This window comes from Helicoverpa zea, chromosome 21, assembly GCF_022581195.2.
Source record: "Helicoverpa zea isolate HzStark_Cry1AcR chromosome 21, ilHelZeax1.1, whole genome shotgun sequence".
Taxonomy (NCBI): Eukaryota; Metazoa; Arthropoda; class Insecta; order Lepidoptera; family Noctuidae; genus Helicoverpa; species Helicoverpa zea.
The window spans coordinates 1,815,196-1,841,009 of NC_061472.1; the positions used below are offsets into that span (position 1 = coordinate 1,815,196).

The 25,814-nt window shown below is 33.4% G+C and overlaps 1 protein-coding gene across 1 annotated transcript in view; it reads right to left on the reverse strand.

The window, feature by feature from the left end:
- Positions 1–4,527: 4,527 nt before the first annotated feature.
- The window catches only part of LOC124641005, a 117,750-nt gene continuing 96,463 nt past the window's right edge, over positions 4,528–25,814 (reverse strand). The window contains exon 3 of the mRNA XM_047179011.1: positions 4,528–7,740. Coding sequence (XP_047034967.1) covers positions 7,606–7,740 — 135 coding nt within the window. The 3' untranslated portion in view covers positions 4,528–7,605. The remainder of the gene's footprint in view (positions 7,741–25,814) is intronic.

Consider the following 25,814-nt stretch of genomic DNA (forward strand, 5'->3'; position numbering starts at 1 on the left):
ACGGGTATCGCCAAAGCATTCTTCCGCACCCCCGACAGGTATTGGCCCGCCAGATGTTCAAAGGCGGGCCCCGTCAACCTCTGTGGCCGTCACCCAGCGGCCACAGCAAACTCTACTAAGAGAGGCGCGCGCAACACAACGCCACCGTCTCGAGGCCTGTTTCTGATCGGACGACAGACGCCCCTAGTCTGTCGCCCGCAGGCCGCGCCCTATGGTGGCCGGAGATCAGCCACCCTGCGACGCCCACCACGTCTGCTGCGGGCGGGGAGAGAGGAAGCAGTTTCTCTCTCCCTTTCCGCCGCCTCCTTTAAAACCATCACATCCTCACAAAAGGAGGCGACGGCGTTCCACCCTTCTTCGCTGCCGACCATGCAGGACACGACAGCCGGCAGCGAAAGACTTCCCGCAGCATCTACCGCTGCCGCTAGGTTACGGCGCTGCGTTGCCCATGCTGGGCATTCCACCAACCTCTTACTACGTACCTCCCCTCTCCTCTCTCCCCTCTCCCTATGTATACTATCCTAATTTACTATCACTATGTATGTTCTCCAATGTACTCCAGCGTGTACCTGAATTTTACAATTTAATGTGAATATTCAAGCAAATCAGATTGATCCGCCTTTGGCTAATCCTGACAACCAAAACCGATAGATCGATCAGCCACGACTGTTGTCATTCAAATAACTACCAACATACATCCATTACAATATAAATTGCAAATCAAAAACTTTTTCATTGTTAAAATGTGTGAAAATAACAACCCCAAAGGATTTAATCATTTCGGGAACCCTACTATTAATATTATCGGTGATTGACGATCACTGCTGTCTATATGCAAATCTCGATTCAAAAATTTGAATTTCAAATAAAACATATTATTTGTTTATTTTTCCGATACGATACCTAATAGTGTGAACTGTTCGAATATTGTATTTTTTTGGGATACACTCTTTGATCATGTAACTAAGTGGACACACTATTGCCCATTTGTCAAAAGTATGAGACCACGAGTCACACTCAAACATATCATGTACTTATATCAATATTAAGCTTGCCGATATTTGGCAATTTTGTTTTTAACGGCGTGATCGAAAATGCATAAGTGAATGCTATCACTAAAAGCTATCACACTTATTGTGCTGCATTGCTTTACCTCAGCTTTTATGTAAAGCCACACTTACCATCGGCACTGACAGCTACGCGCATGGTTGGTCTGAACATCATCTGCGCTGATAACAACGACATTAAAAAACGTTAGAATTTTATAATAATATTTTCTGCCGTCGGCGCTTATAGTCAAAGTGTCAAAAACAGCCTAAATTGTCCGATATTTTCGTATTGAGATTCGTTCCTATTTCAGTTTCCGTTGTTTCGGTGCTCCAAGTATATGCTTTGCGTATCGGTGAATTTAGGGTTCAATGCGATTTTGATGGATGCCAATCATTGTCGGTTTTGGTCACAAAATTGATTGATAAATTGAAAAGTATTGAAGTCGGGTTGTGTATGGTAATTTTGCGTTTTGCATGCAGCTTATTAGGTGATGATCAATCAATCAGAGTTATATAAAACAGAACCCTTCTAGGCAATCGGGTAAAAAATACTACACCAAGTATGCATTTTTTGTGGTTCTTATTAGTATCTTGTTTTTTTTTTTTTATATATATATTCTAAGCCCTACATAGCATATATATTTGCTTAGCCCAATTTCCAAAGCAGAATTTATTACCAAACAAACGCGACAAAATTAAAAATGCGTAACAATAATATTGTACTAAGTAAAATCTTCAGTCCAATAGATCCAAATTAACTTAATTTTCTCTTCACCCTTAACTTTAGCACGTGATAATCTCTGTGAACAGCTAATAAATAATAACCACTTAAAGCCCTTTTTACTATACAAAAACTACTTAAAAGATACAAAGTTATGCTCACACACAACTATCTCTTTTTAAAAGATGCAACCCTTAGTTCAAAATGTCGTCTGTGCTTAATCTTCAATTAGATTTTAATCGACAATGCTGTTTTTTAAGTATTTCCCACGATTCTTATTTTTTTTACATTAAAGTATCTTGTATTTGTTATCAAGATATTAAGATATTAAGGACTTTTGAAATAGCATTTAATCACACACGCACACACACACATAACCACACACAGACAAACGCACACGTTTACAAATACACAAGCGCGCTCTAGGTTACTTAAGATTAATTTAATTTACTTCTACTTTTAATGTTTCTCTTTTATTTTACTCTTACCTGAAAACTATCAATAACTATAAAGTTATTACTTGGAAGAGCGGAATTGCCCTGCCACAAGAAATTATATTTTCTTAAAAGGACATTCCCAACCGTAAAAATTGTAATTATTTATAAGGTATTGAAATAAAAAATAAATAAAAAAATAATTATTATTAAGACTATTCAAAATTTATTTTACTCACCATATGCTTTATATCTTTATGTAGGTAGGTACATGACTTTCTATTTTCTGTAGTTTTTCGCTAGTATGGGTAAATTTCGCGTACCCAGATAAAGTACCTATAGATTTTATCACACAGGAATAGAGGAGCTTCAAAATAGTTAAAGAATATTTGAAATCGGTTCTGCATTTTTTAAGACCTTAGGGTACAAGCAAACAATCATTTTTTCCTCTTTATATGACTCGAACTGATTTCTTAAAGCTTTCAGTGGAAAAATTATGAACCGAATTAATCTCTTCAATGTAAAAATAAACACCAAACAAAATAATAGGGTGATTAATATCCGAAACTATCTTCAAACTGCCGCATACCACAAATTCTTTACTTCTAGTTCAACGCGACACTATAAATTGCCTTAATTGTCCCTAACATCAATTAGTGGGATATTTACTAGAGCAGTAAGTTTATTTTGGACAATTGTAAGGTAATAAGAAACATGGGTGGTATATTATTTCAATGTCGGTAAAATAAATTGTTATTGTTTTTGTAAATACTTAACAAAAATAAAGTAAGACTTACCCATAATGGCTGCTCTAAGTTTCTCTCCATTGTCGCCGTGGATCAACTTCTTGCACCTCGATAGGACTAGGTAAATACGTATATGTATTAAAAATAGTATAATTCTCAAAAAATCCCAAACCTAACTCGGACAAAGGATGGCCATCCCACGAGGTTATGCTGCAATCCTCTTGGGGACGCTCCCAGTTGACAGTGATGGGGATGAATTTTTTGACGCGTTTTAGTTTAACTGTTTTTTTATTATTTTCCTTTTACTAGGATAGTTTTTACATGTATTGTAAATAAGTAACACTATCTAAATGTATAAGCCGTATACATGTAACTTAATTAACGCACATCCTGAAATTAGTTTGTTCAGAATCGTTTACTGAATCGATTTATATCATTTTTAATATAGGTAATTTTTTATCCCAAAAATAATTACAACTACGGAAATTATTGTCATATTAACCCTGTACAGGCAAAACAAATTCAAATAGACCGTAACTCAAAGGCTTTTTCCGTAGTTTCGTTATGTTGTGTCGAGTCGAGCGGCGCGCGGCGCGATATTTGCACGCAAAGTAGTATGACCAAAAAGTTCTCTAAGAATTGGTATAACTAATTTAGTAAATGCATGCATACACATGTTAAATTAAAAATTCAGTGTATGTATTATGATTATAACATAATATTCTAATTGGGGTGTTTGAGGGTGTGCGTTAATTACGTTACATGTTGTATATGGATAAGCCTAAATCATAAGCTCTGCCGAATAAGCTATTGCCAAGTTTCATTCAAATCCTTTCTGTAGTTTTTCCGTCTCAGGCAGGATAGACATGGACTGTTGTGGCAGAGGATGTTTTAGAATAGAAAACTAGTGGTTCCCGTATCTCAAGTGCATTGCTTCCCAAGCTCAGCTAAAATGACACATATGTCCTTTCTTAGGCTCTAGATGTATACTAATTTCATTGAAATTTTAAGCACTTCGGAACAAATTCAAATTCTTTTTATCCACTGTGCAAACCCATCCAGGACTCCAAACTGCTCAACTGCCATTTTGAGAAATAAGTAACATTATCTAAAGTTTAAGTTATAAAACTCATGTGTCTGAGCACATCCATCTAAGTTATGTACTTTAACTTAGAAAAACATTATCCGGAAGAGTTGCGGCTAACTTAATGCGGTCAGTTAAACTTGATGTATTTCACTTAGAACTAACTTAGAAGAGTTTATAGCTTCGATAAAAGTTAGATTTTAGAAGTGGCTCCTTCTTATGTTTCTCGTTAATGTCGTTGTATAAAAGTACGAAGTTGTGCTTGGAAATTGTATTGAGACTGGGAAATATTCTTTCAGGAGTATCGGTTTATTTTCGAAGGGTTTGAAATTTATTATAGGAAAGTTTAGAGGTGTGTGTGTGTGTGTGTGTGTGTGTGTGTGTGATTGTTACTACCATTATATCAGATTTGTCAAAGTAGACATAGTAACTTGAGATATTTACAGGGCTCATCAAGGCTCATCAAAATGAAATAATGAATGAAAGTCAAAAATATTTATAAAAAAAAGTATATTTTCAAATAAAGAAATATCAAAACACAGAATATAATAAATTGGCAGTTGATCTGAAAATAATTACAAAAAGAACTTAATTAAAGTCAATTGGTATGACTGTTATACAAAACATGCTAAATAATAATGTTTAAAAACTAAAAAAAAAACTAATTCACTAAAATCTTAAATTAGCTAAAATATACAGGCCATTTTTATACACAGTGTACATCACACGATTTTCACTAAAAATAAACTACAAAAAGAAAATTGTTTTTTAATAAACAATTTTTTCTTTTTTGTTCGTAAAATAATTAAGAAAGGCTTGGTAGTGAGATAAATCTTACACACTATGAGTAAATTACAATTATATTGCTTAAAATTTTATTATAATTAAAATATCATTATAGTTATAATTATGAGATTACAGCAGTAAGCATGTTTAGTTTTTGGAAAATCTATGTGGAAGTTGCAAAAAAATATCGCATTTTGTCTCTATAACCAATAGTTTGACTACATTTTTTCGAAAATTATTTAATAAATTTATTTTTTAAGATTTTTAGGATACCTTTATTTCTCTTATTGTGCTACTATAATAAAAATAATTATATTTTTGCATCTTCCATACAAATTTTGTTGTTTTCATGTTAAGCATTATCACTATGGAAATTTAGAAATTTTCGCAACTACAGATTATATTCTTACAAAAGGAGCATTAAGCATACCAATTTTAATTTATGTACAGAACTCTTAAATGCATCTTTTCTGTTTGATTTTCAGAGTTTTTGTTGACAAATATATTTTCAAAATACTTTGGTTTTCACTTTCACTAACACCACGTCTGTAATTTACCTTTTGATTAAAAATATATAAAAATAAAAGAGAAAATAAAGGATGAGATTTTATCTTCCTAGTAGATTAACAATTTTATATTACCTATATTTGTCAACAAAAATCGAAAATATGATCAGCAGATAAGAGTTTCCAAGAGATCATTAGGAAAACTTGTTTTTTACTTTAATCGTTTCCTTAAATAAATACATATCACATTTGAACACATTCTTCCGTATATTTTGTTATCTTAAAATAAAATTATTGAAATAAAAAAATGGCGTCAAAAAAAAGTAATTTACGAATTGTTCCCAATAACGTTTTTGTTCCCATTTTTGTGTACAAAATTAAAACAAAACTTTTTTGGTTTCGTATGGATCAAAAACTGTTTTCTTTTCTTTTTATCGAAGCCTCGTTTGTAACTTAAAAGTACCTAGGTATGAGTTATCATCTAGCAGAACTATGGGAGTATTCTTATTTACAAAACTATGAATGCGTAAAAGCTAAATATATCCATATATGAACTACTCATGTCAGTTTTGTTCCTTTGTGAAAATACCAGAGCAAGCACGTCCAATTTTTTATCAGCAGTGTATAAAAAGTGTTTTTTCATTAGATTTTTACTTTTGCCTATTCAATGTGTTCAAATACTTAACTAATTTAACTAGTTTACAAAATCCGAATCGTAAACAACCCATCAATTTTGCATCAATTTAATTACAAATTGATTTAAAACAATGTGTCTTTATCATTCCAAGTAATTGAATAGATTTTAACAAATTGCTTGACGATCAGACGTGACAGAGCTTATCAATCATTCTTAACTAACTTATATACAATTAATGATAATTAATTATCAAAATATACCATCTTATAAAATCTCCATTGAAATAACTTGGCACTCACCACAATGGTTTAACGCTACAATATTTAAAATAAACATTTTTATTACACAAAAAAATAAAAAAAATGAGATCAATCGATAATAATTTTTAGGCTGCTCTCTTTGGAACAATTTATGGGAAAACGGACTTTATTAATGTTTTAAATAAAATCTATTTTTCTATAACATCGCTGGTCCATTCTTCTGAATACTTCGAAATTCCTTAAATAAGTATGTTTATTATAACTAGGTATAGTTATGAAATATTTACGGATATAATATCAACATCGAAAGCGGAATGTAAATTGACACTTTAGTAAACTTTTTTTTTAAATATTATACGGTTATTTTCAACATAATTAATTTAATTTTAGAATTACTTCCAAACGTGTTTTTTCTACAACAGCAATATTTATATTAATTTTGTGCATTTTTTGCTTATTGGAAATTGATTATAATGTCTTAACCTGAAAAACAGTTATAACATCGTGAAAAAGTGTCTAACATGTTTTTTTTTTAATTTTCTGTTGTTTTTTTACAAACAATATTTTGATTTACAAAAATATGTTCTCTCACTAAAAACGAAATTTTTTAAATCAGTTTTTTCACTACAGAGTTTTTTTATATAAAAAAGTAGCAGCAAGTCTATATTTTGCCATGGACCAAACATTTAAATTTATAAATATCACTACGTATTAACATATAATTTTAATATACATGTGTGCGTTCGATAGACGATACACAAACACACAACTTTACATTAAAGCCGTGTATTATTACGTCTAATAATAAAAATTATTTATTCAAAATTTGGATTATTTTAATAATCCTCAATAAATGTACAAATACAAAAAGCGTAGCGCAGAGAATAACGCTTATTTATTCGTCGTACGCTTAAGAATATTATGAGAGAAAATGTTTTATTGAAATATGTTAGCCGTCATTTATATAGGTAGTGAAGATATAATATAAAATTTCATATTTTGTCACTGAATTAAAAATTATAAAATAAACTTTTTATATGTTTATTGAAAATATTACTTTAACTAATTTAAAAAGGTTTACCGTCCTATCACGAACACTTTTAAACGTCTGTTGAATGCTTGTCTAAAAAATGACAGATTATAACGTTGCAGTCTTTTAGACAAGCGTTCAACAGATGTTCAAGTTTTTGTAGTAAGGCTGTTAATGTTAAATTTTTCCTTGCAGGATTTTGAAAATGTAATTTAAAAGAGGCTAACCATAATTTCATCAAATCTCCATTTGTTACATTATTTCAAATAAAAAATATATTATATACAACGTCACACATCCCTATAAAACATTTCCCCACCAAGAATATACCACTACTCCTGCCTCCCTGCGTTCACCGTTTGTTGGAGAACAGCTTCCAACCCAGCACGAAGAGTACGGCCGTGCAGATAGACCCGGACAACTTGTCCGGTATTATTGAAGAGAATATTGAAGTCTCTGCTGCTTTCTCCGTAGAGGGCGCGTCCGTCTGGAATTGGAGAAAATAAGATGTTATTATTTTTTTTAAAAGATGAAGAGTTTATTTGCTTGAATGTTCTAATCTTAGGAATTACTGGACTGATTTTGAAAAAAAAAATCTGTGGTAGATAGCCTATTTAACGCGATAGGCTAGAGGCTACTTTTTCGGATGCTAGTTCCTTAAATTGAAATTGTTAAATAACATTAAACTTAAGTGAAAGCTATTGAAAGTGAGGGTTTAAAGATATCTTATTGAAAAACGGATAACAAAGACAACAAGAAGTATTTAAATTCATAATAAATTGTGGGCCCATTTCTGCACGTATTTTTATTGTTCAAAGCATACCATAATTTTATTGACAACTAAACAAACACCATTTAAATAATTATGCACCAACAAAAAAAATGAAACTCAGGAATACCAACAACGCCCCTAAACAATAATAAACTTAGCGTGTTCATAAAGATTGCAAACACTGAAAGCTATAAGACATTCTCAGTAAAACTAAAGTGGGAGCACTTTTTATAGATATTAATAAAACAATACTGCTATAAACTTTAGTACGTAAGACATTTAGTTTATACGACACGACCACGATACGATTGCAGTATTAGAATTATTTTATTCATTTATTGAATCTCTCTCTAACTATTAGACAGCATATAAAGCTCGTATTATTTCTATAATTAGGAATTTTGATTATTGGCAGTAAAGTATAAGATTTATTGTGGATTATAAACGATATATCACAGGAATTCTGGTTGATTGTTGTAGTAAAATAACTGTACTCTATATTCGTCTATTAGGATGTAATTAGATGGTAAATGTTTATGTTTATTTTATATTTCTTTCGTTTATTGGTGAATGAGGAAGATTCATCAATTAGGAAGTAAAGTGTCTTATTAATAAACGTTTCTTTTTGGAAATAAACTGATATATTTCCACTGTATCTTCATCATCATCTACCGAGTCTTTTTCCAACTATGTATGAAATAATTCTAACGCGGTGTCCTGCGTGAGCGACGAACGCGACGCGACGCGACGCGACACGACGCGACGTAATGCGACGCGATGCTATACGCGACAGATGTCCTACGTGATTTTGGTCATTACTTCTCGAATCATGGAGAAGTACAGTACAATTTTGTTTGAAAGTTCATATTTAAAGTACAGACTTTTAAAAAAATATCGTAAAAAGCACAGAAAGAAAACAAATATAATATTTTTACAAAGAAACACATTTGGCGAGTTCCATCATTTATATCCAAAATTAAGAAACGATTCTAAAATGTTTAAACAATATTGTGGAGTGTTACCGACTACTTTCGATTACATTATTTGTTATATTATGTCTGAATTTCAATTAAAAACAACAAATTTTCAAAAACCCATTTCTATTGAAGAAAGATTACTTTTGACATTGCGGTGAGTACATGGAAATAAAACTACATTATATTGTATTATTGAAAATGTGTATTTTAATTATAATGAAATTATCACTGAGATGAGTCACCAGAAGTGAAGTAGTAAAACTGAATACCCCATCAAAAACAGAATCTTCAATGAGGGGTCATTGAAGATTCTGTGTTTGATGGGGTATTCAGTTTTGATATTTCGTTGATGAGCATCTCTTGAACCTTAGTCCGAAATAATAATTTATTCAGAGATGGTAGTTTTTTCACATACGGCATTATAGACTTGAACCAGTTCAAGTCGTCGTCGTCTTCATTTAAATTTTTCTTCATTAGGTCTATCTTTTCTCGTTCGAGTGTTATTAAGGTTTCTTCAATACTTTTTGCTCCACCTTCTTGTACCTTTTGGTTAGCCAACATTCCAATAGCTCGCGATGGGGTATACGACGGTCCAGGTGTCGAGGTATCATGTAGTATCTGTGCCGTAGGGCCATCAATTGTTTCCAAATTGGTATCATCTGTATTGAACTGCGATTCATCGGTTTGCGTATTGTATGCCGATTGCTCAGAAAGAATAGACATCATTGTATCATCATCAATAATGTCATCTTCATCTAATATGTTATTTTGAATATTACTCGTCGTTTTACGAGGTTTCAAAATTGTCTTCAAAAATTGCATTGATTCAAAATGTGGCCAATCGCCTTGATATTGACCATTTTGATCTGCGTCCGAACCCGATCTTGGCTTTTCTACTTTTTTAAGCTCTCTGTTATACGAATCTCTTAAATTCTTCCACTTCTTTTTTACATCATCAGCTGAAATTAAAACAATATTATTATTTACAGATATTTGGTTACTGGAACACCATATAGAAAGTTATCATTCAATTTCCGTATATCAAAAACTGCCATTTCAAACATAGTGAAAGAAGTGTGTACTGCAATTTGGAAGACTTTAGTAATAAAACATATGCCTATACCTACAACGGAACTGTGGAAAAGTATCGCAAAAGATTTTTGGGAGAAATGGCAATTTCCTAATTGCATTGGTAGCCTTGATGGCAAACACGTACGTATTAAGAAACCAAAAAAATCTGGTTCTATGTACTACAATTATAAGGGATTTTTCTCTATTGTATTACTAGCCTTAACTGACGCAAACTATAAATTTATAATGGTTGATATTGGGGCCTATGGAAAAGATAACGACGCTGGAGTTTTTGACGCATGTACTTTAAAACAAGCAATAGAACATCAAAAATTACAAATACCGGAACCCGACTTTTTACCTAATACCCTCATTAAAGCGCCTTTTGTATTTGTGGGTGATGCTGCATTCCCATTAAAAACATACCTTCTGAAGCCTTACGCACAAAAAAATGTCAGTGAGGGAGATATTAAAGAGCGGTTCAACCATAGATTGTCTCGAGCCAGGATGGTCGTTGAGTGTTCTTTTGGTTCAATAGCGTCAAGATTTGGATTACTTAATACGCCAATTGAGACAGATATTGAAAATACAATTAACACTATAAAAGCTATAACTCTACTTCACAATATAATACGTGATCTTGAGAGTAATTGCGAAAATTTGGCGTCAACTTCATCCCCTGATCTTCGAAGATCAAGAAGATATAATGCCTCAAGTCAGGCAGCCATACATACAAGAGAGATATTCGCGAATTATTTTAATGAACATTGAAGGTTTCGTCACTTAGCGGAAGCGGCAGGCCAGAAGAACAGCCAGTAAAGATTAACAAAATGATTGCAAGAGTCAATTACTAAACTTGTTAATAATGTAATTAAAACTTACCTGTGCATTCTACTGCTTCGGCAACATTCTTCCAACTTCTTTGTACTAATAAACGATTCCTATAATGTTTATGTTTTTTGTCCCACAACAATCTTTGCTCACGCACTGCGGCGATCAACGCTTCTGAATCAACCATTACAATATGTACGATGTGGGTCACTTGTTGAAAAATAAACACTTCTGTATTGTTTATTCTAATCTTACAACCTATCAAATCTTGACAACCCTGCCATGACATTTCTCAGTTTAGAAAACAATACTAAAAAGTTACCAATACACAAATGAGTTCCTATTCCACATACGTTGTAGTTCGTGTTGTCGCATCTGGTCGCACTCAAATCAAGTGCGCGTTACGTCGCGTCTTGCCGCAGACTGTCACATAGGCCACATGTAGGGCATGCCGTTGAGTTGATCGCGTTCGTCGCGTTCGCAGCGTCGCGTCGCGTCGCGTTCGTCGCTCACGCAGGACACCGCGTTATATACAGTCAGGGTCGACTGTATACAAGAATGCTCACTCATTATTTTCCAAAATTTTAAAGATATTTAGTGTAATATATTTTTTATAGTTCTGCCTAACTTCATAAAAACTAAGCTCTATAGTACAGTGTTGGCATAAAATTATAGGGAAGTAAATGGTAATTTTTAAGTTTTACTTAGAATCAAATATCTCTCAGTTTATAATATTTTGTCTCCTAGCTCTTCAGAAATACCTACAAATATAACAATATAAACAAACAATAAAAAATCGTACACTATAAATATCTCCAAGGTAATTCAAGTGAGTGATACACTCCTATTTTATTGTTAGGATAATTTGAATGGGATTTTTATTAGAGGGTACAGGCGATGCATGTTATGACGGTATTAAACTGTGTCTGTATGTTTTGAGATATTGTACTAAGGTACTCTTATAAATAGCAGTTCAATTTTGTGGATTACGTATGATTTTCACAAAAATATGTAGAATTTTGTTCCTTTAAAATAGATTTTTTTGGTCAATCTCAATCAGTTTTGTTTGTAATCTGTAAGAACATTAGCTATATAAACACACTTAGAAAATTTTGTTACATTGTGGTTATTTCGAATTGAAGTTAATAAACTAATGGTCCACAATGATAAATTGTAAAAAATCGTATGGAGATGGCTCGGTTTGTCTGAACCATTTGACCAGATTAGTCCGTTATGTTGTATCTATAAGGAATTAAAATTAAATACTTGTGAGCTCTTTGAAGCAAATCCGTAACAACTGTTGGAAGTTTTCTTCCCCCTAATTTAATGAGATTACCAGCCACAGGTAAAAGGACACCCCTATGCATACAAAATTAGAAAAAATAAAATCCTCTTACAATACACATTTATACGAAACGTTAGCGAGAATCTGTATAATTTTATTATACCTAATTTTGCTTTGGCAAATTGAATACGGTACCCACAAATTGCTTTCATTATTACGAGACAGTACAAAAGAGAGGCAAATACAGACCTTTAGAAGAAAGGCAGGGACAGACATACATACCTGATAATCTAGCGACAAAGCATCAATCGCAAGGAATCATTTGAATTTGCATACATTTTAAGAAGTAAATAAAAAAATAAATTGCGATACCAGGAAATGGTAGCTCCCTTATTTGTGCATGCAAACGACTTTGATTTTTATCTCTTAACTAAGAGGGTTCATATTACAATATTTATATCACCATTAGATTAAACAAAATACGGTCTAAGGAATTTGTGACTTATATACTGGAGTTTAGATTGAAATTTCAATAGCATGATAGTCGTTTGTTGCTCAAAGGTATAAAAAGGTATTATTTGTAAAACTATTTCGTGTTTGTTGTACTAATATTATTGTAGGATACAAGGAAGGGTTTTCTAATGGTATTGGTAATATTGGATAAACATTTGAATGTATTTGTAGGTGCTTTGGTTTTTCTTTGAACTTTTATTTGTCTTGGTTCCTACTTCACGTGATCCAATATTTTGTTTGGAGTTTAGGAAATCTTTGATTGATATTTTATTAACCGTAGTTTCTAAAAGTAGAACCACAACATGGACAAATTAAACATAAAAATTCCCCTTTTAGGGAATTATAAAAAGCGTCAATGGCATCGGTGTATATGCATCTACCTACTCATATGAAAATTATCTATTGTCACTTGTTTCTTAAAAAAGTTCCAACAATCTATATCTATACATATAATAAATCTGTAGAAAAGTAATTTTTGTACATTGAAGAAATTGACAAAAAAAATAGCCAGCATGTTAAAGGATAACTAACAGAACCCATTTCCATCATTTTTGTCATTTTTGTCTGTTTGTCTGTTTATCTGTTTGTTTGTTCGGGATTCACGTAAAATCTACGAATTAAATGCAGACAATGCTTATATACAAAAATTCTACGTAACTTGGGGTATTACTTAGTTTTTGTTTCATCGAAATCGATTCACTCTATCAAAAGATATGATTAATTTTGTGAATTCAAGATGTAAAATATTACGACACGCAATCTATTTGTCAAAACTGTACATTTGAATGTTGTACTTATATTAGTTGATCGGCCTATTATTAATCTTTACACAGAAAATCACACCTTTATAAGTACCTTCGGAAGAAAAAAAAAATATGAAAATTTTGTTTAGCCAAGGTTAAAGTAGCTCCATCTGTGGTAAATAAAATGCATCAAATTTGTCAACGGAGCGAGGTGGTAAATGACAATATTACCATACATTCTTTATAGAGGATTATTATTTCAACAGATGGAGTTGTGTATTTTCCGTAATTCACCATATTTTAACACGTAGTGTAATTTTTCGATAGACATTTCAATAGTGTTTGTCAGTTTGCCGTGCCACATCAAAATCCAACTATAATTATTACCTTGATGGAAAGAAAATTAATAGTTCTCAGCCAAATTTTAAACGCTGCCATCTAAATTATTTTTTGAACATTATGTCAAAAATGATGACTTTAGTGGAACAATTAATTATCATTTAAAGTTACAGATGGAGTTCATATTAGGATTTTTTCATAAACATAGTTTAGCTTATCTTCCACTAATGTGGTGGCCTTAAAACAAATTACTTTGAGTGAGTAGTATTAAGTAGACCTTAATTATTTTTTCTGATGCAAAATATGTAAACTTAATCCTAGAAGAAATGAGGATCTATCTCTCGCAAGCGCTGCTAAGCGTGAGGAAGGTAATGTAGGATTCTGTAGCTTTAAAAACAAGCCCAGATACAAAGTGCAGATAAGAAATGGGAGCTCTCTCTATTTAATACCATACACACGTAAAATGCTTTATGCGTCTGAAAACGTACAAATTACGCGCCGCATACCAGAGACATGCTTACTTTCAACTTCTGATCGCAAATACACTGTTCACGATTACGAACAGTCTCAGTAAGACCCGAGCCAAGTCTAAAAACCCTAAAAAACACCTTTTATATAAAACTACGTTTGATATAATTTAATCACAAAGACAGAATTGTTCTCTGTTGCAAATCCTATTCACCTATATCCTATCCTAATCCAGAATGCATTGCAGGTGTGCATTGCACAAAAACCAATGGTATCCTATGTTATGTTATGTTTCTTTTGATTTGCTGGCTCCACCAAGAAATGACAAATTGCGAGCGTACATTCTGAAAATCTTGGCAAAACTACAGGTTTCAAGTACGAACACATGAAGTGGACTCTCACAGATACGTACATTTTGCCTATTCGTGAACTAATGCAAACATTTCGGTGGAGTCCCGGCTTAGGCCTCCCCCACATTAGGCGTGCGCGATCCTCGGGCGTGTGAGTAGCGCGGGCGCCGAGCGTGCGTCGCGAGCGCGTTGCGTGAGCGTCGCGTTTTGCTGCCCTGCGGCATTTGCAGCGCGCTCGCGGCGCGCACGCGCCGCTCTCCTTGACGTTTAACTGCTAAGGCGTTTAGCGGGCGGCCGGGATAGCGGGCGAAGGGGTAAGAACGCAACTCGAGCGCCGCGTGCTCGCCGCGAGCGCGTCGCTTGCACTCTTCACACATGCCGCAGGGCAGCAAAACGCGACGTTCACGCAGCGCGCTCGCGACGCCCGCGCTACTCACACGCCCGAGGATCGCGCACGCCTAATATGTGGTCAGCCTTACCATGAGTAAGTGAAACTATCCTACCCTATGCGCCTGCTGATGATGATGACTCATTTTATCATCCATCCAGCTATTCCCCAACTATGTTGGTGTTGGCTTCCAGTCACCGAATCTGTTTTAGTACCAATATTTTGCTTGGAGCGACTACCTATCTACAATCCAGTCAACTACACAAGACGATATCCATATTATGGTAAGACTGACAGACTTTCTGGCTTCTGATTAGTCGCAGCAGCTGCAGAAAATGTACAAATGACAGCTTTATCAGACTCAAAGCATGTAGACATAGATTATAGCTGTTTCCTGTGAAAATTACTTACGCACCATACGTAATAATTTTCCAAATTGGCTGAACAACGTCACAAACTTTACTTCTTTTGTTTGGATAAATGGTCACATCCACAACACAACCTTGATCAATGAATCTATGCGACTGCGAAGTGCTAATCCTAATTATACTGTCACGTGAAAGAATGCACCTACCGGATAAGTAGTATTTTGACGATTCTATATTGCCCACGCAGACGAAGTTGCGGGCAACAGCTAGTATATTAATAAGGTCCTTTCAGTAAATATTTTTGGCATTTACGTATCAGCTAGGGTGCGTCCACATCTGGCGAATGTGCCGCGAATGCGCAGCACGCGAGCCGATTGCGAGCTGTCTGCGAGCTGCGCGCGTGCAGTCACTGCAATAGTTTGGTGTGCCTCTTTAGCGCAACTCATGCAAGGCTCGTATAAGGCGCGCGAGCGGCGCGCGATCTGTGCGCACTCAGTTCTCGCCCTTACAGTTCCGTATACTGGCTCAGTACTATCGAAGATGTCAGACGTCGCGCGCCGCCTGCGCGCTGATCGCGTATGGCGCTTAGGTCGCGCGTGAACTGCGCGCGGGCGGCGCAGAAGCGGCGCACGAACAAAAATGCACGCGCGCAGCTCGCGGGCAGGTCGCAAACGGCTCGTGAGCTGCACATTCGCGGCACATTCGCCAGATGTGGACGCACCCTTACACCAATAAGTACCTATTTTTCAACCTGTAACTAGTTTGCCTATTAACTTTACATTAAAAAATCCATCCAATCTGTTTCCCTAATAACCAGAAATCCAATACAAATCTATCTAAACACAAATAACAATCGTATTACCAACTCCGACTTGCCAAGCGTAATAATAAAGTAGGAAAAAAACTCCTTTGAAGATGAACAATACAACGGTTCACGACAAATCGCTTCAAAAAGATTCGAGCATATAATTTTCACTCGATACCGATCCTGCTACTTGAAAAACCCACGGCAATTCGAACTTTATTGTGAAAGGAAGAAGGTTGAAATTCAACTGTGGAGTTCAGTGTGACATCGATACGGCTACTGGAATTACGCTTCGAGAAAACAAGCGAATTTGAATTTTGTAGCAATGGGTGGTAGGTTGAATTTCAAATGGTTGGATTTCAGTAATCCATCAGGTTATTTACAATGTCGCATAAGAAAAGATCTCGTGAAAGGAGTTCTGAAATGAATTTTTATTTAATTTTTCTTTTTTTGTTTAGTTCAGGGATGCTCATTGATGTTTGCAAATTGGAAAGGGTGTGTCTGTTTGATTTGAGTTTTTAATATTGATGAATGAACTTCAAACAGGTAAGTCTGTCTTGCTTTTGCAATATCCATATAGTAAGTACATCAGGCATTTTACTATGTCTATGCTAACACTATAAAGCTGAAGAGATTTTTCGGTTGGAGGGGCCCATCCATCCCAGGAATTAAAGACTGATATAAAAAATACGGTACTTAGGTATAATTAGATAGCCTTGGTTTTACTACAAAAACTTAAACATGTGTCCAACACTTGTCTAAAAAAAGTGTGGCTGCAAAATGGACCTTATTTCAACGTCATAATTTGTCATTTTTTAGACAAGTCTTAAACTGACGTTTAAAAGTTTTTGTGGTAAGACGGCCTATGTTTCAAAGAAGGATATAGGTACCTAAGGTAATTTCTAATTCGGGTGCACTAGGTAAGTAGTTCACACGGGATGCCAAATGTTGAGCGAGGTGGAAAGTTTATGTAACATTTTGAAAGAATGCGTGAACCTTATGCTGTATGCAAGACAAAACACAATAAATACTGCGCAACCACTCGGACAGAGGACCTCCTCACAAACAGACAATCTTGTTCAACGACTCAATCTGACAAAGTTCAAAAACAACCAACGCAATACATTTTTAATACCAAAATCACACAGAAATAAAATACAAAAGTCTATGTTAACAGTTTCATAGAGTAACACAATAAAACGTACAAAGTAAGAGCTATCTTCTGAATAAGTTTGGGAATAAAATTTTCATATCGATAAACGCGATCATAAGTATTATATTGTTTAAAGTCAAACGGTTCAAGTTATGGCTTTTAAAGTTTGTGCTGTTAAATATTTAGCTTACCTATTACAATTTTGTCGCGAACATGGACTTTAAAATTAACTTCATTACAATACAATTTAACACTTCTACAAGAAAATCTATATGTAGGTAAATAAAATATTCTACAGAATTGAATTCCTTGTTGTTATTTTTTTTATTTTGTTTGTATTACCTACTCTAAAGGATCCGATACTACTGAAGTATTTTGAAAAATTATTTTACTGATGAGAAGCTACAGTAGGTATCTCCGACTAAGATAGGCTACATTTTATCCGAGTACAAGACGTAGTTTTCCTGGTTCGCTGGTAAAACCGCGGAAAAACAGCTAGTACAACATAATTTCATTGATGTTTTTCACGAAAATCTACAAAGATTTTCTTCTTGATTAAGATAACACGTAGTAACGTTTAACTTTATCAGAAATCACTTCTTAACCTAAACAAGGTTGCACAAACCGAGGTAATAAAGCTACAATGTGGCTTCAATAGTTCTTGCTATTGAATCGACACTAAAATGTAATGTCACGTCTACTGGCTCATTTTACCAACGTCATTGAAAATTTTATTGTCCTATGAAGGAGTTAACGGTAGTGATAGATTTTGCTGATATTGAGCTAATCTTTGTAGTATTGTCGCTATTTATTTTAAGTATATAGCTGGTTGGGGTGTGAGGGGGCAAACCAACGTCGTCCTACCCCAATTGCTATAAACACGACAACACCAATCATCCTCCGAGCCTTTTTCCCAACTATGTTGGGGTCGGCTTCCAGTCTAACCGGATTCAGCTTAGTACCAGTGCTTTACAAGAAGCGACTGCCTATCTGACCTCCTCAACCCAGTTACACGGGCAATCCAATACCCCTTGGTTAAACTGGTGTCAGACTTACTGGCTTCTGACTACCCGTAACGACTGCCAAGGATGTTCAATGACAGCCGGGACCTAAAACACGACAACACCAAGTGGAATATTAAACGTCTTGGACGAAGATGGGTAGCAACATCTCTGGAGCTAAAAATATCCTACTAATATGGGTAAACGACTCAACATGCCTTTGAGGCTTGAAGCCAGAAATAAACGTTTTTCGCGACGTTTATGACAATAAAGACGATGAGCTCGACAAGAAACATAGGATGGTGTTAGTCAGGTGCTTGACATTTTCTCCTGTCTGACTACAGCGGGTAAAAAAAAATGCAATACGCATTTAGCGATGCGATTAAAAAAAAACTTGTGCGAATACTAATTTTAAAACCTCTATTATTACAACTAAACTTCGACAACATCACACAAGAAAGTTTCATTTTTTCATTTCGCTAATAACTTCAAGCCAAAAAAAGGCCAAAAAATGCCATTTGCAATCAAGTAAGAGGGTCGTTAAAAACCGCGTGCGTATATAATATCCGACATATACGTCAGTTGACATTTACGAGGACACAGATAAATTAGAGTCGATCATAAAAATATATCGAACCGTATTGGAGCGTGGCACGTCACGATTAAAATGTTGTGAGAGATGATTTTGGTTCTGTAGAGATTTTTTGGGTATATACAATATTATGGTTATGTGATACAAAGGAATGAACATAATTTTAGTCCTTTACAATATTAAATATACTATCTATTCACTCGCTCTTATGGCTGCTTCGAATATTCACTTTACCTATTCAAGATTAGTTTATCTGTCTATTTTATCACAAAAATATTGGGTCGAATATTGACGCAGTAAATTCAAAATTCTTTCCGATTTGGAAAGAACAAAACGACCTTGTATGTTTATCGAAAGTTACTCAGTAAGAAAATGGTAAATGTCTAATTGATTGATACCTATTCGAACACGTAAACAAACGTACAATAAACGTGCCATTTTTTGAACGTCTATAAATATAGGTATGTAGTACCTACCTACGCTATGTATTTTCATAATAAATACATCATAGTAAAAATTTGGTATACTGTGTCTGCATCTACAATAATGTTGTACGTCTATCATCAATATTAATTGATTCATAAAACATAAACAATAATCCTAACAGAACCACAAAACGAAATAAGTACAGTCGCACACATAAATGCGATACTATAAAAAATAGCATCATTCATTTTGTCAGTTATACTTTTTTACTCACATTATTTACGGTCAGTCGTAAGCATTTGAGTTAATCGCTGATCCGTCATATCGAACGAAGTAATAAAATTACGGAAGTACGATTGTGTGGATTTAGTGATTAAAAATATTAGATTGTAACATGTTTTGTGCTTATTAAAGAGACATACATCTAAAAAGTACTAGGTATTATTTAAGAATATTTGGGGCAATTATAACCTGCACGTGATAAATCAACTTAGGAAATAATTAAACACCTATCAATAAAATGTATGTCATCATCATCATCCTCCGAACCTTTTCCCAACTCTGTTGGGGTCGGCTTCCAATAATCAATAAAATATAAATGTAATTAATTAATTATAAAAATAAATATAATTAATTAATTGTTTTATCAATAAAATGTAAGTACCTAAACGAAAGAGTGAAAAAAGAAAAAAACTTTGTAACTTACTTTGGGCAAGTCGAAGTCAAAAATTGGACTTCAAATTATTCGAAGTTCGTTTTGGAGATTCATTTTAGAGAAAATATATAAATATAGCAAACAAAATATAAAAAATAGCTCGTCGCGTATAACCACGCAACTGCAAAATCCCACAAATGCATCAAACAACCAAATGGTCAAAACAGACTTCCATACAACCCCAACGTAAAATACAAAGTACCAATAAAACTTAAATCTCATACACTATAAACTATCGAGGAGTATCGTAAACTGTTTATAGATTGGAATACATTATCTGTTATGCCCTTATTCATGTCACTCGTGTAGATATTGTGAAATTAATGTACGGTGAATAATGAAGTTTTTCGAACGTTTTAATTTTATTGGATCGAATAAAAGTTTGATTGGCGTGTTTTGCGAGATAAAATAATAGAAAGGTACTGCGTATAAAAAAAAATATGTCTATGTATTGCATTATGTGCTATCTAAATAATGTTATATTCGTTTAACTTACTTAACATTTAAACTGGTATTAACTGTTATTTATGTGTATTAACTGTTACTTACAGTAGAATGCTTTCCACGATTTTTGCGATGTGTTCCAAACAATTAAGAATTTTTCAAAATCTTCTCGGAATATATGAAAACTATATCCAAATTGTATTGAAATCAAATCACTCCTCTTAGATTGTTACATATGAGTAAGCTGCATTGTATTTTAAATTAAATGCCTTCATATAGTTTAAGCGACAGTGACTTGTAACCCACCCTGTATAACAATACAGTCATAACTTAAAATATTAAATACAAAATAAAATTCCTCATAAAACGAAATGGTCTGCACAGCAATAAAAAACACGATTAGCATTAAACACCAAATAATGCTTTATCACTAATTTGAGACTTACATTAAATTATTTACACCCTGTATGACATAAAAAGATGTCCCGATATGCGCACGCGACGACTATAAACGTCAAACTGAACTGTTAATCCCAGTAACATGTTACAGAGATATGACAGAAGAATTACTAAACAATAAAATCCAATAAATAATAATTAAATAAAAATAAATATTAAAATTAAAGCACTTCAGAAAGAAATATACATAAATATACAAAATGTTTTTTTTTCTGTCTGAATATATTTATTTAAAAAAAAATGCCAACCCATCTGGGACAAGCATTGATCAGTGTTAGTTACAGTAAGTTACAAAAAAGAAATTGCAAAAAAATGTACCTAATTTACAATTATATTGTACAATTTTTTATAGAATTCGAACAGTGTTTTTGAGCCATTTGTATTCGTGTGTTGAACTATGATTTAAATTATTTTATTTTGTTTGTAATGTGAATCCTATCCAAGAGGTCAACGGATCAACGGGGTATTTTTGTAAATGTTTTCAAAACTTAACATGAGTCTTATTGGTACTTTTATGGTATTTCTCAACCCCTTAATAAGTACCACCAATGCCTTTATGACGTCATTCTACTAATTCTTTTTTTAAACCGTTAAAGCGTGTTTATTGACAGTTAAAATTGTGTAATGAGTTCCAATTTTGAAGAGGTATTAAATTAACTTTATTTGACGTTAATTTTTATTATTTGACAGCCATGATTTCAATTGGTTTCGGTGATGAAGTTAAAAGTTTATGTTACGAGTAAATGTATGAATGTCTGGATCTTTGTGTCTGAGAGTTACAAGCAATCACTGCTTCAAGAAATAACGCAAAAAATGAATGAAAAATATTTCTTACGTTCGAAATTTTTGTGAGCAGAAAATATTATCTGGGCTTTTAAGATATTTCATAATAAAAGGAATCATGGTATAAGCTTCTCAAACAAATAATATTTTAGATCTAATAGATATTTTTATCGAAAGAATCCGTTGCGTAACAATATAATTTTTATCATAATAATATTTTTAAAGCCCACCCCATCACTTCGCTAATAAAAAAAAGATATCATTAAAATACTTTTTTACAACGGTTTTATTTCGAACTTTTTAAAATTCGAATCTTCAAACAAAATGGCGGGTGGAACAATAACTCGAATTACGATTACCCAACCGATAAGGGGGAGGTTGTGTTTTTCTTAAGAGTTTAATTTTTATAACAAATCTTTTATATCCCGGTTAATGTTAACAGTAAATTTTCTATGGCGAATGTAAAAGGTACAATAAAATAGGTAACATTCGTAAGGAAATAATAATAAATAAATGTAGGGCCGGATTTAATTCGTTTCGCCCGTTATTTTTATTAATGGATTATTTTAATGTTTGAAAAGCGGATATTTTGGAGCTTTTCCTGTAATTGAAGTGAGAGAAAAGGTACCTATGTATAATATTCAAAATATGAAAAATTGGTTCCTCATTCGCTGATTGTAGAGATCAAACTGTACTGTTAATTTCAGTAGACATGTTACAGACCAATACCAGAAGTCCTATTCAAATAATATTTACTCCAACTAGTAAATTAAATATTGTTAGAAAATAGACAGAAAAAAATTGTGTTTGAGTATATTTTTTCAGTGTTTCCAACAGCCAAAAAGTTTAATTTAATTAAATTTTTCTGCTATTTTTTTCCAATTATTTTTTTTACTTCAAAAACACATTGCCATTTGTACAAATTTTTTACAACTAACTGCAACGATTTTTTACAGATATATCGCAATAAAACGATTTTTATATACTAAGATATATTTTTATACTACACACGTGCCGCAGCGTCGTCTAAATCCATCGTTTTATTTTAACAACTGATATGAAATTCTCGTTTTCCATCTTCTGTTATAAAAAGTCGAGTCTTAAATTTAATATCGTTTTTATAACGCAGATTACAATACTGTTCCAATGGGGTTGCACTTGGTTTATTTTGTTACGAAGGTGGTTATATTTATTTGGTACTGGCGTTACTTTTTTTGTATGGTGTGGTTTTTTTTAGATACAATAGGTTTTTTGCAGCATACTTACTCTATTATTTGAATGCAAGAGATACCACGTATTTTTCAAAATGTGTTCTTAAAACTGTTTGATAAACTTATGAAACAAATTATATCTATCATAATCATCATCATCATCAGCCTATCGCAGTCCACTGCTGGACATAGGCCTCTCCAATCTATCATAATAAACTTTTAAAATTAAGTATCTCGCCCGAAAACAAACAATGGTTTTATAATATACTACCATCCCCCCACGCTGTGGTGTCACCCACTTGAAAACTACTGAACCTAGAAGAACCCATATAAAAAGTAGCCTATAAGCTGCGTGATAAAATTACCACCGAATAGTGAAATAATTTTTCAAATCAGACCATTCTGAATATTTTCCGCGTTCAACCAGCGGAACAAAACTCTTCAGCTTTCCAACATTAGTAAAAGATTCCCATACCCTACAAACATCAACGCTACAATATAAGTGCGAGTAAACCATGTTGATATGACAAATGGTGCCGTATGCAATTTATTGTTCATAATAACTCGCGACGCATTTGTTATCAAAATATTTTACACAGTCGACGCCTTTAAAAGTTTTATAGGAGGTGCGTACGGGGGGTATATGTTACTGGCTGGAAGGAATGTTTATTGTTGAAATAAGGAATTAGGAATGCGACATTTAATAATGTTTTGAATTATGAAAAGAATTATTTTTCAGATGACTGTTGCAAGGTGTCCTACGCATCGTCATCAGAGCTACTACTTCTAGACAGCGTTACAAGTGTAGTTTCAAATTTCTTCGCTGTGAAGAAATGTGAGAAGATGTAAAAAATAGTATGTACATTTTTAAATGAAAAGATCATTTAAAGATGACCGAATTTTTATACTGCTACGACCAAAAACAGATCATAACGAAGTGAATTACTTTATCTAATCTACAAAATAATATATACAACAAAAGAACCAATAACACTCTGTATAAACCATCTCCATTCAAAGGTAAGAAATTGATCTCGCATATTTTCCTTACAATAATTAGACTTTATTATAAAATTCATATGAATTCCACCCCCTTTACTTATCTGATGGGAAACGTAATAAAAACACCGTGTACCAGGGGAAATTTGAATGGCTGTCTTTTTATCTTTTTTATTCTTTCTCGACTTCGAATTATGATGTCTCACCCGTGTTGAGTTTTTTTTTTTGCATCTTTTTAAGACCTTTTTTCTGCTTTCTCTAAGTTGGTGTTAAGGCGATGTGGCTTGCTTCTGTTTTATGGAATTTGTAGTTTTTTTGTTCACTGAAAGGTTGAAGGTTAGCAGCATCATTGATTGGCCAGTCGTATAATACTTAATTACTTAATATTCTGTCTTACAGTCATTCAAGTGTTGTCGTCTTGGGCGAGCTAGTCGAGACTAATTTAAGGCAACTATCTCAGTATCTTTCTGAATTCTATGCCTATTAATATAATTAAATTATTGCTACTTATTGAAGATTTTGTAATAAAGTTTTTTTTCCAAATTGTCGGAAATTATGAGTTTTAGTATTATCTTCACGAATAAGTAGCGTAGGTACATTTAAGAACTGGGTACGTTTTCGCCAACAGTGAAACTTCCCCTTTACAATTCTTCATTCGAGCGATTTCATTACGATACGCAAGAAATGTATGATTTATATTTGTTGGATTATTTGCTTTTGTATTCCCTGTGTCATCCAATATCTTATTATGAGCTCTGATGATATCTACACGCTACCGCTACCTGTCTAGGCTCATTTGACAAATTGCATCTTACATATATGTTTTCTTTTTTTTATTTGAGTATATATTTTTTTGCGATTTCTAGAGATATAAGACAGTATATAGATACATTATATATTTTTTTTATTTTATTCCAAGATTCGCAACTTCTTAATCTTCTTCGAATCGCAACTTAAAAGTAAGTACATTTTTAAAGCAATGTGATGTTTTAAAGATCATTTTTAAGAACGCTTTTATGTATCACCAGTGCCAATATGAAATAGTAATTTCGGGCTTTTTTACGAATTTATATTTTTAACGTTTAATTTTAATTTATATTTGTACAGTAACAGTCACTCCCACGCTTCTTTCATTATTGTAAACCAATGTGTTGCCTCATTTAATTTCAATAAAGCCATGACACTTGATAATAATTGAAAACAATATGGAGAACAAAAGGAAACCTTCTCCAATATAACCCTCTGCTCATTCCCATGAAGAACAACAGGTGTTGACTGTTGAAGGGTTAAGGGTCATTTTTTGCCCACTACCGTGTATTTGGTACTATTAATGAATATAAATAAATGTGTTGATGATTTTGCGTGTCAAATTGTTAACTATAATGAACAAAAAGGCAATTTGATAGGTGTTGTGGCCATGGATAAGGTAGAGTTAATTAAAGGCACCTATGAAGTATTATACAGGTGTTTAAAGAATGATGATAGTCCTTAGCACTATGTATATGTTACCGTAAGATTACAAACATCGTTAGATTACAATCTATCTCGAGAGATTGTAAACTGTCGAATTATTGTGAACCGTAACATCTGATTGCAATTTAACGCATTATTTTTCGCTATATTATAATCTATCGATGAGAAATTGTCAAATTGTCAACTGTCCGAAAGCTCTCTCTGATTGGTCAGTCTTTTTGTAAGATCGACCAATCACGACCAGCCGTTCTGTTCCCATGGAGTTCCCGTAGAGTTAGGAATGAAATAGAGGTGTCAGTTAAATAAAATAAATGCTCTTCAAAAATTCTTCAAGTATTAAATTTATATAAAAATAACTCTTATAAAAATACAGTTAGGTATTTTGTCTTCAAATA